Genomic DNA, 18,189 nt, shown 5'->3' with positions numbered 1-18,189 from the left:
TACTCAATGGTGAAAAACTGAAAGCTTTTCCTCTAAGATCCAGTGCTAGTCAAGAATGCTCATTCTTATCACTTTTACTCAACATAGTACTGAATATCCTAGCTAGAGGAATTAGTTAAGAAAAATATAAGGTATGTAAATCAGAAAGGAAGTAGTAAAACTATCTCTGTTTGTTGTTGACATGATATTATATATATAAAATCCTAAAGACTACCAAAAAAGTATTAGAACTAATAAATGAATCCTTAAAGTTGCAGTATAAAAAGTTGATAAACAAAAATGAATTGAGTTTCTTACACTAACAACAAATTATGAGGAAGAGAAATTAAGAATATAGTCCTATTTATAATTGCATGAAAAAGAATAAATATCCAGGCATAACTTTACCAAGGAGGTAAGAAGATCTATATCCTGAAAACTGTGTAAGACATTAATGAAATACATTGAAGAAGACAGAAATATGTAGAAAGAAGGCCCATGCTAATGGACTGGAAGACTTATTAATATTAAAATGTTCATACTATTCTAAGAAATTTACTGGTGGGGGAGGGTATAGCTCAGTGGTACAGCACATGCTTAGCATCTTTGAGGTCCTGGGTTCAGTCCCTGGTACCTCTATTATAATAAATAAATAAACAAACAAACAAACAAACAAACAAACAAACAAACAAACAAACCTAATTACCCTCCCAAAATTACAAAAAAAAAAAGAAGAAATTTACAGATTCAGTACAATCTCTATCAAAATTTCAGTGGCATATTTCACAAAGTATCCTACAATTCATACAGAACCACAGAAGACCCTGAAAAGCCAGAGTATTCTTGACAAAGAAGAATAAAGTCAAGAGTCACACTTCTTAATTTCAGAGTATATTACAAAACTATCTTAATTAAAATAGTATGATATTGGCGTAACAATAGACACATAGATCAGTAGAACCGAATACTGAGCCCTGAAATAATACCATGTGCATATAGTCAATTAATTTACAACAAAAGGGCCAGGAATATACCATGGGAAAATGATAGTATATTTAGTAAATGGTGTTTGGATAATTGGACAGCCGTATGCAAAAGAAGGAACCAGGATCCCTGTCTTACACCATACACAACAATAAATTCAAAATGGATTTAAGATGTCAGTGTAAGACCTGAAATGAAGTTCTAAAAGAAAACCTAGGGGATAAGCTCCTTGATGAAGGTCTTGCCAATGATTTTTGGATTTGACATCAAAAGCAGTGGCAACAAAAGCAAAAATAAGTGGGACTGTGTGAAACCAAAAAGCTCCTGCACAGTAAAGGAAACCATCAACAAAATCAAAGGCAGCCTACTGAATGGGAGAAAATATTTGTAAACCATATATCTGTTCATGGGTTAATGTCCAAAATATATAAAGAACATACAACTCAATAGTAAAAAAATTTTAAAATTCCAGTTTAAAAGTGGGCAAAAGACTTGAATAGACATTTTTTCAAAGAAGTCATACATCAGCCACATGAAAAGATGCTCAACATCACTAATCATCATCAGAAGTGGAAATCAATACCACAGTGAGATGTACCTGTTAGAATGGTTATCCTCAAAAAGAATAAGACAGCAGAAGTGTAGGTGAAGCTGTGGAGAAAAGGGAACTCTTGTGAGCTGTTGGAAATGTGAATTGATACAACCACTATGGAAAACAGTATTGAGTTTTCTTAAAAAATTAAAAATAGAGCTCTCTTATGATCCAGCAATCCCACTTCTGGGTATGTATCCAAAGGAAATGAAACATGATATTGAAGAGATATCTGCAGTCCCATTCATTGCAGCATTATTCACAATAGTCAAGATATGGAAACAACCTCATTGTCCATCAACAGTTGAATGGATAAAGATGTTTTATATGCATATATGTACACACATGTGTCATACTTACATACACAATGAAATATTCAGCCATGAGAAAGCAGGAAGTGCTGCTGTTTACAACAACATGAATGGACCTTGAGAGCATTATGCTAAGTGAAATAAGCCAGACCGAGGAAGATAAATACTGCATTGTATCATTTATATGTAGAATCTAAAAAAAGAAAAAAAAAGTCAAACTAAGAGAAATAGAGAGTAGAAAGGTGGTCACCAGGGGCTGAAGGATTAAAGAAATAGGGAGGGGTTGATAAAAGAGTACAGAGTTTCAGCTATAAGATTAATAAGTTCTAAGGATCTATAATAAAACATGATGACTACAGTTGATAACACTGTATTATATAATTGGAATTTACCAAGAGGGTAGATCTTCAATGTCCTCATCCTTGCCCAAAAGATAAATATGTGAGATGATGGATGTATTAATTAACTAGAAGAGGGAAATGTTTCACACTGTATCCATATGTCAGATCACCACTCTAAATATCTTTAATGTTGTCAGGCAGAATTCTATAAAGTGGATTTAAAAAGGACAATTTAGCAGGTGTAAAGAGATTCTAGGAACCCCAGTTAAACTTACAGAAAGCAGTACAGGAGGACATTATAGCAGATATTTGTAAAGTGGTTCTAGGAACTCCTGGCTATTTTTCAAGCTTTTCATTTGAAAATAATTTCAGATTTACAGAAAAGTTACAAGAATATTGCAAATATCTATGTACCTGTTACCTATATTCGCCCATTTAAAATATTTTGTCCCATCTTTTTATTATCATAATATTAATTATCTTTGATAAACCCTTTCCTCTTTCCCTTACTCCCTCTTTCTCCTTACACACACACATACACACACACTCACATACTCACACACATAAGCTTTTTCCTGAACTATTTGAGACAAATTTGTGTGCATCATTTCCCTTTGCCCTAAAGTCTTCAGTGTATAATTTCATAGGAATAAGTATGCTTTTACATAAACATAGTATGATTATCAATCTCAGGAAATAAACATCAATATTATATTTTTATCTAGTCTACCATCCATATTTTCAGTTTGGTTACTTGACCTAATGTTCTTTATGGTCCACCACCCTCCCCTGCCTTTTTTTTTTTTTTTTTTAATTTTGGTCCTCCTGTACAGGATGTAGTTTAAAATTACGTATTGCATTTAATTATAATTTCTATTTTGTCTCTTTTTCATCTGGAATAGTTGCTCAGCCTTTCACATTTTCAAATAGTGCAGGTCTCAGTGCCCTGCACTGAAGGCTTACTATTTTTTGTTTTTCTGATTCAGGTTATACATCAGTAGTTGGAATATTACCAATATTTAGAAAACGAAGTGTGTGTCCTTCTAAGGGCACACGTCTGGAAGTACACAGTGTGTCTGCTCCCCACCCCACTGATGATGTTATTATTGAATACTTGGTCTGATGATTGGCAGATATCTCCATTGTATAGTTGCTATTTTTTTTTCACTTGCAACGAATAAGCAATGTATAGGAAAATATTTTAAGATTATGCAAAAATTCTATTAATCATGCCTCCCTCCGATTTGGCATTTAATAATGATTCTTGTCTGTGCCAATTTTTATTATTATGGTTGCAAAATGATTATTTTCCAATTACACACACCCTCTACCTCTACCTTTACCAGTCAGCAGCTGACATTTTACTAAAAACAAGATTTTCCTGTCTTTTTATCTATGTGAGCTATAGATTCATGCATTCCAGCTTTTTTTCTCTTAAGTAGTATATGATTAATGGTTTTCACTGTTTTAATTCACAGATTGTCCTAAGTTTAACCAGTGGGCTCCCCTTCAGAGTGGTTCTTGTATTCTGTTAACAAAGCCCCATCAGTTTTTTAAAACATTTTTTAACTTTTTATCATAACAAACTGATCCAGGCTTGTCTTATTCCTTCTCCGCCTCAGCCTTGAAATTAGCCATTTCTCCAAGGAGCCCTGGATCACTTGAGTAGGTAATAATATTAAAAATTGTATCAGGGTTCTTGTATATTTGGAATCAGTGTTTGAGAATTATTTTTCTTTTTAGTTCAGATATTTTCCCATTTGCCGTTTTAACTGGACCCAGACATTACAATTTATTTAATATTTACAGTCACCTTACAGAAAGTTAGTCTGCTTCTTAGAGTTTTTCCAAGATTCCGAAAATGTAAATAAGTTATAAGAATTCTAGCTCCTATATAGTCGTACTTAAGTAGGAGATGCTAGCCAGAATTATATAGTAGCTTTTCTGTGTGAAGAACAGAGAGGTAATATCTTTTGGAATGGGTTAAGAAAAAAAAAGTAAAAACAATGAGAAATTAGTTGAAAAAGATAATATTAAAGCCCAGATGATGTTCCTATCTAGGTCATCATTAATGTTCCCATTTTCAGTGTGGACAGTTTCACTATGTCTTTCTTAAAAAATGTGTTTTTCTTTTATTTTTGGATCATATCATCAGTTCAAAAATAGATCTTTTAATTCTCATTTGGTGTGAATTACTTCATACCAAATATACTATGACACATTATTTGGAAGCCTAGAAGAACAGGAACTCAGGGACAGAAACCATCCACAGTATAATTGTGCAACTTTTAAAATGTTGTCTCTTATCTCTCCAAGATACAGTAACACTGTCAGAAATCACAAACAAAACTTTGGCATTAAACTTTTGATCACATATTCCCAAAAGTATTCAGCCAGGCAATGTGATTGTAAAATGTTTTAAGTAATCAGTAAAATATGATAGATATGAGGAGGCTTTATATGGCTTATCTAAAAAAAATGATAGACCTAAGTGTTTTATTTAGTTGCATCATTTTAGAGTCTTCCAATGTGTTCATAAATGTATTTATGAATCAGTAATGATGCAACTTGCAGTAAAGACATTTAGTATGTCAGCAAACAAAATGTGATCAAAGAAAGGGGGTGAAATGTACTTTGGAACAGTGCTGACACAGGTGCACAATAAAGGTTTTATTTTCTTCATTTTTTATTATGGAAATTCCCATATTCACCTGTAAATATTTTAGTATGAATCTCTAACTGATAAAGACCTTTTTTACATTACCAATCTGCCATTATAATATTTAACAAAATTATAATTTTGAATAATCTCTTAATATTATCTAATATCCAAGTTACATATTTTTAATTAAAAAAATAATCTCCAAAATGTCTTGGTTTATTCATACAAGTTCCACACATTATATTTGGCTGATATTTCTTAAATTTCTTTTGTAACAGTCCCCTTTGTGGGTTGGTAGAGGAACTGGATCATTTATCCTGTGGAATGCTCTACATTCTGGATTTGGCTCATTAATTCTCCATGTTATTATCTAACTTGTACCTCTGTTCTCCATAGTTTCCATAAAGTAATATTTATATCTAGAGGCTTGACTGGATTCACATTCAGTTTTTAAAGCAAGACTGCTTCAAAGATTGTACTATACTTCCTACTGTGTATCATCAAGAGGAACTTGTTTTCTGGTTGTTCTAACTTTTAGCAGTGTTGAGATCGAGTTGTGGGTTTGGATTAGGGCCAGGCTTTCACTAACTAGTTTGAGATCTATTGATTATCATTGCCTAAATACATTATTTCAGTAGGAATTGCAAAAAGGTAATTTCCTCATTCTGTTGTTCTTTCTGCATTCATTAACTAAAATTCAACTATAAAATAAAACTTTCATCAACTACAGTTTGTTAGAAAAGATAGTTATTTCCCCTTATTTTAAAAAATTTTCAAAATACTATACTGGCACCCTAACAATCTGTAGTAGTGACCAATTTTTAAAGTTGTCATTATAAACTCTTTTTTGTGTGTGAATTTGATGAGCTTCAGTCAACTGTGATTTTTATTCATTTTGATTCTGTTAGTTTTTAACAAACTCTTTACTTTTTGACTAATGAATAGGTGCATTTTGTACATTTTTCTGACCCAAATAAAAAATGTCATTTCTCCAGAGAGTCCTGGTTTCCTTTACTGGGAGGCAGTATTTAATAAGGTCTAGTATAAATGAGTTATTTACTCTGATATGATGCTTAGTACAGTATCTGGCATAAAGAATATATGTTATAGTTATTATTTTCTTCTATATTATCTGTTTCCTCCTTCTTTACTATTTCCTTCCTTCTAACTTTTTTCTCTTCTTTTTCTAATTCTTTTAGCTGATAGTTTAGATTGTTTATTTGAGATTGTTCTTTTTTGAGGAAGGCCTCTTCTATATTATATTAATTAGCCTAGAACTGTGATTCTTACAGCAGTATCAGTATCACTGAGAAACTTACAAGAAATGTAAATTCTTGGACTCTACCTCAGACCTACTGAATTAGAAATTTAGGGGTGAGACTCCAACATAGCTCTAAATGACTTCATTGCACACTAAAGTTTGAGAACCACTGGTCAGGAGTAGAAGTTCCTAACTCATCTGGTGAGAGTGGGCCACAGGGCATGCTAAATATTTTCTCAGGGCAGCTATATAGCACCCTACCTCCCAGCAGCCTTGTCCATTTTCTAATCTTTTCAAATCTTATCTTACTTTATGAAATAGAATTAATGAAACAGATACCAAATATAATAATCTGTTTATGAAATAACCATTATATTTACCTAGCTTTCTAAAGGCATAGAATGTATGAATATATACATATTTCAGTTTCATTCATTTTCTATCCTAAAATAGCTTGTGATAGCCTTTCCCAACATGTGTTCCACAGGGCACTGGGTCCTCTAGATATTCTGTAATAAAGAGGATTTCATTGGTCCAGTAACTTGGAGAAATATTTTGTATTATATCTACTTTGCTGGGCATTGCACAAACAATATTTGCATATCAAAGTCTGAGAAATCTTGCAGTAAAGAAACCTTTTTAACTTGGCTTTAACTTATTGTCAAAATCTTTTGATTAGAAGACCCTTTTGCCTAAGTAATAACTATTAGCTTCCAGCAGAAAACACTTCGGAAAATTTAATATACTTATGAGTATATTTTTAAAAAAGACTTATGGACTTATGTGCCACTTAAAACATAGGGAGCTTTTTGGGTGACTATATAGTAGCCCTACAAATGAATTTATACCACCTTCAGAATACTATAGAGCCCAGGAGCTATTAAAGGGGAAAACACCGGGATATTTTCTTTACTAGAGATAAATTGGATTATGAAATGAAAACCAGTGGCCTGATTTCTCTGAAGCTTTGTTATCCTAACATGTATATTTCTCATGTAGTCATTATTTTCCCAACCAGTGCAAGGTTTTATAAAAACCTTTATATAAAACTAGGTTTTATCATGTGAACGTGTCAACCTGATAAGCGATTATTTGGCAAGAAATCAAGAAGTTTTCAGAGGGAATTGTAGACCTTACAGAATTTTTCAACTACTTAGACTCCTTTATTTCCAATTCTGGAAAATTTTTAAGTCCTTAAATTGCTTAACGGAGGCAACTCTATATAATGGTACTCTGTAATAATTTACTTTTCAAAAAGGAAATGTAGAACTGGAAAATTTTTACTTGCATAATTCCTTTCATCCTCCTTTTTAAACTATTTAAAGAAATTTTGTAGGGAGGGGTTTAGTATGAAAAACTGTTGCTGAAAGTGAACTTATCACAGACAGTATTGGATGCAAGTCTTTTCAAGATAGAAGAGACAGGAATCTAGCATCAGGAGTGCAACAAACATGAGGCTCAAGTGTTCAACCTGAGTTATAGGATAAACTTCTTAAAAATTGTGCCTGTTATGTGGAATCATTCCATAAAATCAGTGCTCTAGTAGTTTCTAGCATTTTTGTCTCAGGAGATATTTAAAGGGCAGTAGTAGTATTTTTGGAGCAGATTGATCTAGGGGGTTCTAATTTACCCCATATTATTGAACCACACAGACTATGAGAACTACGTAGAATATAAACTACATAGAACTTGGGAATCCCACTAGCAGATAGTTCATAGTAATAATAAGTAGAAAAATATCAGTACATGGGCAAGCTGTAGCATGTGTTTATGATGTATATAAGAGAAAAGGTGACCTTGCAAGTCAGTGTGAGGCAATTCAGTAAACACTGTTTAGGTAAGTTTGAATCTTTAATGGGACCACCAAAAACTAAAGAATAATCTTAGCTTAGAAGAAGACTTATAAATATTGTTCAATGAGATAAAATATATGAAAATGTTTTATACTATAAAATCTTAAATTTCAAGCCACTTGTAATATCTTTTACATTTGTGGCCTGTGTTTTTAATCTCCTGCTTATTTTTAAGTTTCTCACAGCTTTCCAATATGTGAAAATTTGTCATTGTAAAACACGAAACAAATAAAGCTAGTATCATTACCCAGTTATTACACAAAAGGTATTATAGCAGCTGTAAAGAAGGGGCAGTACTACTTTATATGGTAAATTACTTACAGAGAAATGTAATCAAACCCACCACATTACTGTCTCCTGTATTTTAAACAGCAGTTTTGGCTTGGGGGGGGGGGGAGTTAAATCATAGCAGTGCATTTTGCTTTGAGAAAAGGAATATGAATTTTCTCTGAACTTGGGACACTGTAGTCTTATAGGAGAACTATTGGAATTAAGAATAACAACATCTATGATTTATAGCACATTTACAGAGTAAAGGTCAAAATCTATACTAAAAAGTGATGTAAAGAAAAATGAGGTTGTTTTTATTTAATATTAACATTACATCAGACCTTTTTTCTTTCTTGTTAATAATTATTCCTGCTAGTGAATATTTAATTAAAGGACAGCTTTAAGAAATGACTGATGCATTTCTATTTTATGTTTTGGTCAAAGTAGGTTAACTATCATTTATATGATATGGTTACTCAAACTGACTCTAGGGCATGTATCACAATCTCATAAAAATGTGGATAGCCTTATCACTTTCAGGAATTTCAGTCATTCTTTTGTCCTGAAAGGACAATATTTATTATTAATCTATGAAGAATATGATTCATTAAGTGTGGAAATCCTTGGCAAATTCTTATTCATCACATTTTTATTATTTCTAAGAATTCCAGAAACCACCCAACCTAATTTTAGCTTTTGCTTTGTAACAAATGAAAATCTTTTGAGAACATATGGATCTTATCACACATATAAAAAGTAAACAGACATTTCCCTCTGGATATGTGCATTCATTGACATCTAATACTTGGTTATATTTGACTGTTAGAGAAACTATATGGGTTCCAAAAGAGATAGAAAATAAAATTCTTGGCCACCATGAGTAGTGGGGAAAAATTCCCTTCATAAAATACCCAGAAAACTATTTTAAGAAAATTCATTTCTGCCTGAATGCTGTGAACAAACAGTAAGTAAATATCAACTCTTTGCCCAGCTCTTGTTTTAGAAGCTGAGAAATTACCAATGAACAAAACAGACAGAAATTTTGATCTTCATGGAGTCCATTCTAGTGGGGGAAACAGACAAACTAAAAAATAAAAGAAATGAAATGGGTAATATGTTGGACAATGACAAGTGCTGTGGAGAAAAAAAAAATAAGGAAAGGGGATTTAGGGAGTATTAGAACATTGCAATTTCAAGTAGGGTGCCAGCAAATTCTTACCAGAACAGAATTTGCTTGAATAAAGACCTAACGGAGTTGAGGGAATTATTTATTTTGGTATCTATTCCGAGCAAGGGAGTAACAAAGATGTGCCAGGCAAAGGAAAAACAAACGTGCTTTAGACCCTTACCTGGGAGCATGCCCAGCATGTTTGAGGAGCAGCAAGGAAGGAAAGTGAGGCTAAAGAGAAATAGAGGAGACTGAAGAAGGCTGTTCAGATAATCCAGACAAGTGGCTGTGGCTCATAGTACTGTGGAAGCATTGGAGGTGGTGAGAAATCAGGATTGCTGACAGTGTGGGTACGGGTTATGAAAGAGAGGAGGAGAATCAGGATTTTTGATTTGCTAGATAGGAAGGAAGGATTTCCAGTAACTGAGGTAGGGAATACTGCAGGAAGAGTGGAGTTTGGGGAGAAAGATTGGAGCTATGTTTTGGACGTATTTGAGGTAACTTTTAGTCATCTAAATAGAGATGTCAAGCAGGCAGTTGGATGTGGCATTTAGGGGAGAGATTTGGCAGGAAAAATACGTGTAATATGTTGATGAACTGTGCTGAGAATTAACAGTAGGAGAAAAATCAGTAAAGGAAAGGCTTCAGGAAGGAAAATAAATTTTAAGCTGAACTTTTGATTAATGGGAAGGGTAGAGGATTCTAGTTGGGGAAAACGTTCTTAGAATATCATTTAGAAGCGTTAGAAATCTGAATGCTTTACTACCTTGATTTTTTTTCCTTTCACTTAAAACTTTTTAGTGCATCATGTAGTATTATGGAACTATAGGTACACAAGAAGTATTTGTTGACTCATAAATGAGAATCATTTTTCAAAGTTTATTTTATTAACTAGTATTTAATCATTGAAAACATAGGTTTTTTTTTAATTCTAGGTGTTTACTGTGCTAAAATACACATGACATAAGCTTTACAATTTCAACCATTTTTAAGTGTACAGTTCAGTGGCTCTAGGTACATTCCAAAACTCAGTTTTATGTATAAAAATATTCTGACTTTTCGAAAAAATCAACATTGTTGCTTATGAGGAAAAAGAATTTAGAGCTGATTGGTCTTTACTTCTAAGAGCATGAGCATTGAGCTTTCTGCAAGATAATCCCAATTGATTATATCACTTTTGTTTAAAAGATTGGGACAAGCCAAAAAACAAAAATGAACATTAGTGTCTGTTTTAGAAAACAGATTTTTTTCTATTCTTGAAAACTGAATTTCCATTTAACTGAATGTCAATTGTAGTTGTTTGGGTCACTGTTTAGTGAATATGTCTTTTGATGACTGCTATCTCACAGAAATCAAATGTTCAGATAAAGTTGTATATATCTGGAGCTTAAAGAGTTTTCAAAAATGAAATAAGTATGGCCTGCTTCATAATTTCTTTGCCTATTTGCTTCTTAGATTCCTCTCAAAGTATGTTCTTTATTTTTAGTTTGAGTTTTATAAATTATATCTTGTAATTAATTTTGGATTTTGTAAATTACATGAAAGCATGTGATATGTCTGTCTTTTATGAGTTATAAATCTAGAAAATTGTCTGTCTGTTGATTACAGTGTCTCTTTCTTTAGGGAACAAAGAAGGAAGAGGTTGAAGGTGAAGTGGAAGTGTCTGGTTTAATTCAGCCTGCAGAAGTGTTTGCTCCCAAAAGCCTGGTGTTGGTATCCAGATTAGATTATCCAGAAATTTTTAGGGTAAAGAACTCATAGTTGTCATTATTGATTTATATTATTGTATAAATCTGTTTTGAATGAACCATGGTAACAAGTTCTTCGTATTTAATGTATCTTTAAATTGAGTAGAGTAGGAATTCATCGATAAACTAAAATTAGTGTGAACAGAAGAAATGTATTTCATGTTGGATGAAATAAATACCTAAGTTAATACAACTATTTAAACTTCTAAGGGTGTAGTGTTTGGTTTAAAATAGGTCCTATGTTTACTGACTCCAAAATTTATGAATCCTAAAGAAGTCATTTGATTACCTATAGCAAATTTAAAATGCGTTAGTAATATAAAAACTTTGTATTTTTTACTCACCTTCTTTTGAGGAGTCGAGGTTCAAGGAAATATGATGGGTATTTGCAATTTTAAATAGTTCTGATCATACTACTACCATCATAGCTTTAAAATATTGTTTATGTGTAGATATTTTACTTTTTAGACATTTAGACTTTCAAATGTAAAATATTACTTTAGTTATAAATACTTTTAAGCTTTAAAAGAAGAGGGCTTGTTTTTATTATTTCAGCTGCTGTCTTTGGTAACAGTAATGTTGACCATTGTCCATAATTCCAGATCTTCTTTGGAAAGTATAAATTATACCTTAAACTTGTTCAGGGATTTGGGAAATTATTACATAATTTCTGGGAAACTTTTCCATATTGTTGAGATTATACATATTCTTAGTATCAAGGTTTCAGTGACAATGGGTAACTCCTAACAAATACTGATTTTTCAGTAATAAGTTTCAATAAACTGTAAGATACAGAAGGATTGCATTTTGTCTTCCATTTTACCACCTACCTTCTTCTGAGCTTAAAGTATTAATCATAATTTTGTCTCTATTGTGCTATTCTTTGTGATAATTCACATAAGTTAAACTTTTCTGTAGAATAAATGTTCCAAATTTATAAGAATCACAAAACAAGATAAAGTCTTTAAATTTTTATCTTGAAATGTGGGATTTTGCACAGTAAGTTGAGACAGAAACAGTTTTAAACCCTACAAATTTGCTAGAGTGGTTATCTGAGCACAAACACCTGTTTTACAAATTATGGATTTCTGTTCTTTATAAACTCATCTCAAAAGCTCATTTAGAGTTTCTGGTTCTGGAGGAAAATTTAATAAACTTAATAACATTTGCTGCTTAAAAGTTATTCCATGGTCACTGTAGAATATACTTTACTAGGTTCAAAGAGAAATTTTCCTGGAAGCAGATGTCACAACAATTTATTTTTAGTGTTTACTGTTTCCATGAAATAACTACATCTTCTCTTTGCAGGCTTGCCTGGGTTTGATCTACACTGTGTATGTGGACAGTCTGAATGTCTCCTTGGAAAGTCTCATTGCAAACCTGTGTGCATGTCTTGTTCCAGCGGCTGGAGGGTCTCAGGTAAATAGAATAAAAAGGGAGATGAAGAGAGCCTACTTCTTTTTTCCTCCCCTCCAGTTTATTTAATTTATGAAGAAAAGGGGAAAGAAAGAATTCTTTAAATATTTTTGTTTTAAAGAGGATCTTAGTTTAGTTAAGCGTTGTCCCTATGGTCTGCCTTCTAAGAGAGACCCAAGATTCCATTTTTTTCTTAGGTCATGAGGTTAATTTTAACGCAGGGTTCACCTTTCACATAGCATAATTAGAAGTCATATTTTGTGTAACTTGAACTCTAGCTTACATACTCTTGGAAGTACACTTTTTAAAGTTGAATTTTAAAATGTGTTCTTTCCACCTTTCTTATTCCTCTACATGATTATGCCTTATTTTATTAACTTAAAAATTTTTTTCAGTGATAAAAAAATTAGATTACATTAAAAGAAAACTTTCAACATAATTGTCTGTAATATTGTAACTACTTCTGGATAGAATAATTCATTTCTTCATTTCTCTGGATAATAGCAGTTATACATGGTCTTAAAACCACTGTGTGTGTTGTATGTACTCCTTAACAGAATAGTTTGCAATTAAGAAAGAAGAGGGCTTATTTTTCTCATTTCAGTTTGCTGTCTTTCGTAATAATAATGTTGACCACTGTCCAAAAATCACAGATACTCTTTGGAAAGTAGAATCTATACCTTAACATTTCCCAAGGATTTTTGTCATAGGTTGAGTTCATGAGGACATTAAACTCTTTTACCAAAAGAAAACTTTCTCAAAGTGGCATGTTTTTCATCTTCTTTATGTCTTGAAATTTTCATATTCATCTCTGAACTAGGAAAATAGGAACCTCAGCTGCTATTACTTAATGTTTCTAGGGAACTTTTGCCTTTTTTTTTTCAAGGCTCCTTTTTTTTAGGCTTATTGTTTTTATTTTCATGTTGGTTGAATCTTAAGTTGAATATAATTTTTGTTTTTTATACACAAGAAAATACTTCATGTACCTCTGAAATGAGACCGGTAGGGAATGTGTCCAGTGCAAACATCCGAGCAGAGCCCTACCCTGATGGTCATCCCGGCCCAGCGTGGGCGACAACTGGGGAAAAGCGGCGGGCCACCAGGCTCTGCAAGGGCTCCTTTTCTTAAGTCCTAAAATTGATTAGTTGATCACTTATTTTGCTTATTCTTATGTAATATTGACAAAGAGGACAGCCCTCTAAAAATTACATTGTTTCTTCTTAGTCTGAACAGAGATGTTACTTCAATGAAATTGTCTGTTGCTTGGTTTTGGGGGGTTTTTTTTTGCCCTTTGCCTTTTTAACTGTCTGCTGTCTTTCCTAGTATCTTTTGGTTACTGTTAATTTTTTTTTCCCCTCCTACTCTCTCCTCCCTCATTCTCCTATTTCTGTTCCAATGGCAAAATATGAAATGTGAGTTTAGTCATGATTGGACCTGAACTTTAATGCAGCCAAATTGTTTTATGAGCCTTTATTATGAGGCAGTTTTTTGTTGATATGATTTTATTTTAATTAAAAAAATGCTTTTTCATTGTGGCCACTAGAAATTTTAAAATACACATGTGGTTCGTATTATTATGCTGCTTTTATTTTTCTGGTTTTATTGAGCTATAACTGGCTTATAAATACTGACTTCTAACATTCTGCTATTTTTTAGTTAAGTATTATTATCAGTGATTTGTGTATCTTTTACTAAATTTTCAGTTTTCAGCTATGAATTTTCTTGTACCATATTCATTTGGGCACAAAAGTAACTTGAATGTTTTTGACTGTATTATTGCCAGTGGCATCTGTTTATTGGATCTTATATGGTCATCATCTGCTCCAAATTTGAACTTTAAAGGGATTTTTTTAATCTCAAGAAAATGTCTGAAAAGAAATTGTTTTCATGTTTGTATGTGTTATCCCCCCCATTCTGCAGAAGCTGTTTTCCTTGGGTGCAGGAGATAGACAGCTGATCCAGACTCCCTTGCATGATAGTCTTCCTGTCACAGGCACTAGTGTGGCTCTCCTGTTCCAGCAGTTAGGTATGTCTTGTTCTCCTATTTTCAGTGTTCTTATAGAAGCCTATGAAAAAAGATTTATTTTAAGGTCGTATCACCTGATATCACTCAGGAAAATAGAAAGCAAACCATTAAATACCTGATATATTAAATATTTAATTATGTGGGTTCTAATCTTAACTAGTGCTTATTCGTTTTCTTTTTTTTTTTTTTTAATTTTTAACCCAGGCCCCCTTTTGCTCTGGAGTCAGTCAGCCTTTTAGAAAGTTCACATACTTTCTTTCTGCTTTAAAAGATGAATAGGTGTAGTATATTTTGCTTTTCCTTAGATGAACTGCTTTTATAGAAACCTTGTCAGATAGAACTAAAAGTCCCATCCTTTTCATTCTACCATCTGTATTAGGACTTTATCTCTAATTTTCTAGCAATGACAAGGATAAAGAATTAGGAAGAGGACACTAGAAAGTGCCTTGTGTACTTTGGATAGCTTATACTTCATTAAAGGAGTAATATAACTTAAAAGTAAGGGTGTTTCAGACCAGGGCTGCCGGAGATTGCCACTTACTTTACCTCTTACTTGTCCTTTATATGTACCTATGTATGAGTGTCCCACTCTCTTTGATTCTGTCATTGTTTTCCATCTGTGTTTGTCTTTTTCTAGTTGAACTGAAACCTTCCCTTTCCTGGAGCTCCTACTCTACTTCTCCAGAATTCTTAGTTCCTTACACAACAATTCTACTTTCTTGTTTCCCTCCTACTTCATGTTGAATTTCACTCCCTGCTCAACTCTGAAATTTGTCACTCTTTTTTCATCAGTGCCCCATCCTTATTCTTCTGCTGTGACTTCAGTCAAATTTAGAAAGCCTTAGAAGAAATTAATGTAAATACAAATAGAGCTTTCTAGTATCCCAGTAAACGTAAATGGTGATACCAGTCCCCAGTAGTAGTTCTTCCCCATCATATCTGCCTCCCCTTCAGAGTTTAAACTCTTAAAAATTACATAGGTCTCCTCTCCCCTCCTGCCCCCCAGGAAGTTTCTACACATTGAGTCATCTCAACTAAGTTTAATTAAGGCTATTTTCTTTAATGTGTGAAATAGGTACTCTCTTCCTGGTGGCACTTACTTCTCCAAAGAATATCCTGTTGATGAAAACCTCCCTCCACAAACTTTTGGAAATTTTAGGGGTTCAAAGATTATCTACAGCCTGTCCATGGTCCCTGCTAATCACTGCCTTAATTGATTTTAGCCAAGCACTATTCACCTGACTTTTTTCATTTAGAAAGGGCTCTATACCTCTAAAGAGTCAACCAAAGATAAAATTTACCATGAAGAGGAGTAGAAGGATATGACACAAACAAAATTTCACATTCCCAAATGCTATCATTTATCTTATACTTAATGAGTGCCTTATAAACCTCTTATGCTTTTGAGTTTTTACAGTGGTTTGAAGGGGAGGGCAGGGATTGTTATTGGCATTAATGCCCAGGACCCAGGTGATATTAAACATTGTTCATGCATGACATACATGCATCAGAAGAATTTTTCCTTAAATACCAGTAGCACTCCCACCAAGAAAAACTGCTGTAGATAAACATTTATAAAACCTGGACCTCTCTTCCAGTAATGGTGGCTTATGTAATTCAGACTCGCCCTCTTAACAGTGACTACTAGGAAAGTGATACAAATATAAACAACATCTACTTGAAAGCATCAGAGGTAATAAATAATGATCAAACCATGGTCCAAGAGAAGAAGAAAACCTAGAGAAGTGAGCCAGACATTTGTTACCACTTTTTCCCAAGCACCTCTTGATTTTGGAAGAAGTTACTGAAAAACTGATCAGTACTATTGATATACCTTGGGGAAGAGGAAAATTGGAGTTCAGGTTTTACCAAGGGAGATTCTTATATAAAACTCTTACGCTTTGAGTTGGGACCATAAAGGACTACAACATAGGAGTGGGTAAATCACAAGCAGACAATCCTCCTGAGGAACTGAAGTACAGATTGAAGTCATCTCAGTTCTTTGAAGTGGATTGAAATGATCCTTGATGCTTCTCTCTCTAGCCATATAGTAGGAATGAAAGTAAATCCTCTCTGGAGCAAGATAACTACATTCTAAGCCTCCAGTATGTCTACAGATTTAATATGTATGCTCAGCACTCAATCAAAAGCAACCCAGAAACATGGGGACTAAATTTATCTGAAAATAATATAAAAGAAACCGTAGACAATATAAAAGGTCCACAGGGGCACCAAAAATAGTTATCAGATATTAAAATAGCTGTGCTTAAATAGTGAAGGAGAGAAACAGTCAAGAATGAGAATTTGGGGAGTGCCGTCAGCAAGATGGCAGAATAGGAAGTCCCAATCCTTGTTCTCCTGCAAAAACATCAATTTAACAATGATATACAGACCAGAATACCTTTGTGAGAATTCTAGAAGCCAGTTAAAAAGTTATGGTACCCCAGATGATCACAAGAGCTAAGAACAGCCACATTGAAATGGGTAAGAAGAACAAGGTCACTTTACCTGGTCAGCCTCCCCCCAAAGCTAGCACAACTCAGTACTGGGAGAGAATGCCCAGCTTGCAGCTTTTCCTTGGAGGAAGGGGAAGGAGAATAGTGAAGTTTCCATCCAATGATCTGGATTTATGGAGGGCTGCCCGAGGAACTGGTTTCTGAATTGCCTCATTCAGAGCACTGACAGAATTAACATAGTTTGGATTCCTGAGGGCCACTGAGAGCAAAGAGGAGTGAGGGGTAGCTTGTTGCATTGGGAGATGGCACACCATCCATTGGGAAGGAGCGTTAGCATTCCAGCTTTTTCAGAGGACTGCCTGAAGTGGAGGAATTGGAACTTTAGTTCACTGCTAATGGGAATGTGAATGGGAGATACCTTGGAATAAAGTTTGGCTTTTTAAAAAGGTTAAAACAAATAATCCAGCCATTCCACTCCTAGGCATTTACTTAAGGAAAATGATAGCATTGTCCATAAAAATATTTGTGAATGTTCATATCCATATTTTTATAATAGTGAAAAACTGGAAACAAGCTCAATGTCCATAAATGGTGAATAATGGTGATAGTAATGGATAAATAATTTGCAGTATATCCATACAATGGAATCCTACTAAGCAATATAAAGAAATGAATTATTGATACATATTACCACATGGATTAATCTGAAAATAATTATGCTCAGTGAAAAAAATCAGACAAAAAAGAATACATACTGTAAAATTCAGTTTCTTTAAAGTTCTAGGAGAGCTTCAAAAATTACACTAATTGCAACTGGTTGAAACCCAGAAAATATTTTTAAATCCATTATCATAATAATATTAAAATTAAAAAATTATTACCTCACATTATGACAGGGAAATGATTTGTTATCTTGAAAACTTATCAATAACAGAAAGGAATCAAGCATTTATTCTGCCTTGCTTGTATGAACTATAGTACAGGGTAACCCAATAGTAGACGAGGGGAATTGTCTGTTCTTAAAAGTATTCTATCAATAAATGAAAAAGAAGTTATTGAAATAGAGCATCATCATTTCACAACCCCCAGTAAATGAAGATCTAAGCATCAAGAACTCTTATC

General features: G+C 33.4%; 1 protein-coding gene across 2 annotated transcripts in view; it reads left to right on the top strand.

The window, feature by feature from the left end:
* SBF2 (SET binding factor 2) overlaps positions 1 to 18,189 on the top strand; it is a 393,567-nt gene that overhangs the window by 177,866 nt on the left and 197,512 nt on the right. For both annotated transcript variants that reach the window (XM_031681212.2, XM_031681211.2), the window contains exons 4-6: positions 11,045 to 11,167; positions 12,478 to 12,588; positions 14,506 to 14,611. In XM_031681212.2, the coding sequence (XP_031537072.2) occupies positions 11,045 to 11,167; positions 12,478 to 12,588; positions 14,506 to 14,611 (340 nt within the window). The remainder of the gene's footprint in view (positions 1 to 11,044; positions 11,168 to 12,477; positions 12,589 to 14,505; positions 14,612 to 18,189) is intronic.

Source organism: Vicugna pacos, chromosome 10 (assembly GCF_048564905.1).
Source record: "Vicugna pacos chromosome 10, VicPac4, whole genome shotgun sequence".
Classification (NCBI taxonomy): Eukaryota; Metazoa; Chordata; class Mammalia; order Artiodactyla; family Camelidae; genus Vicugna; species Vicugna pacos.
This window is presented reverse-complemented; position numbering and strand designations above follow the sequence as displayed.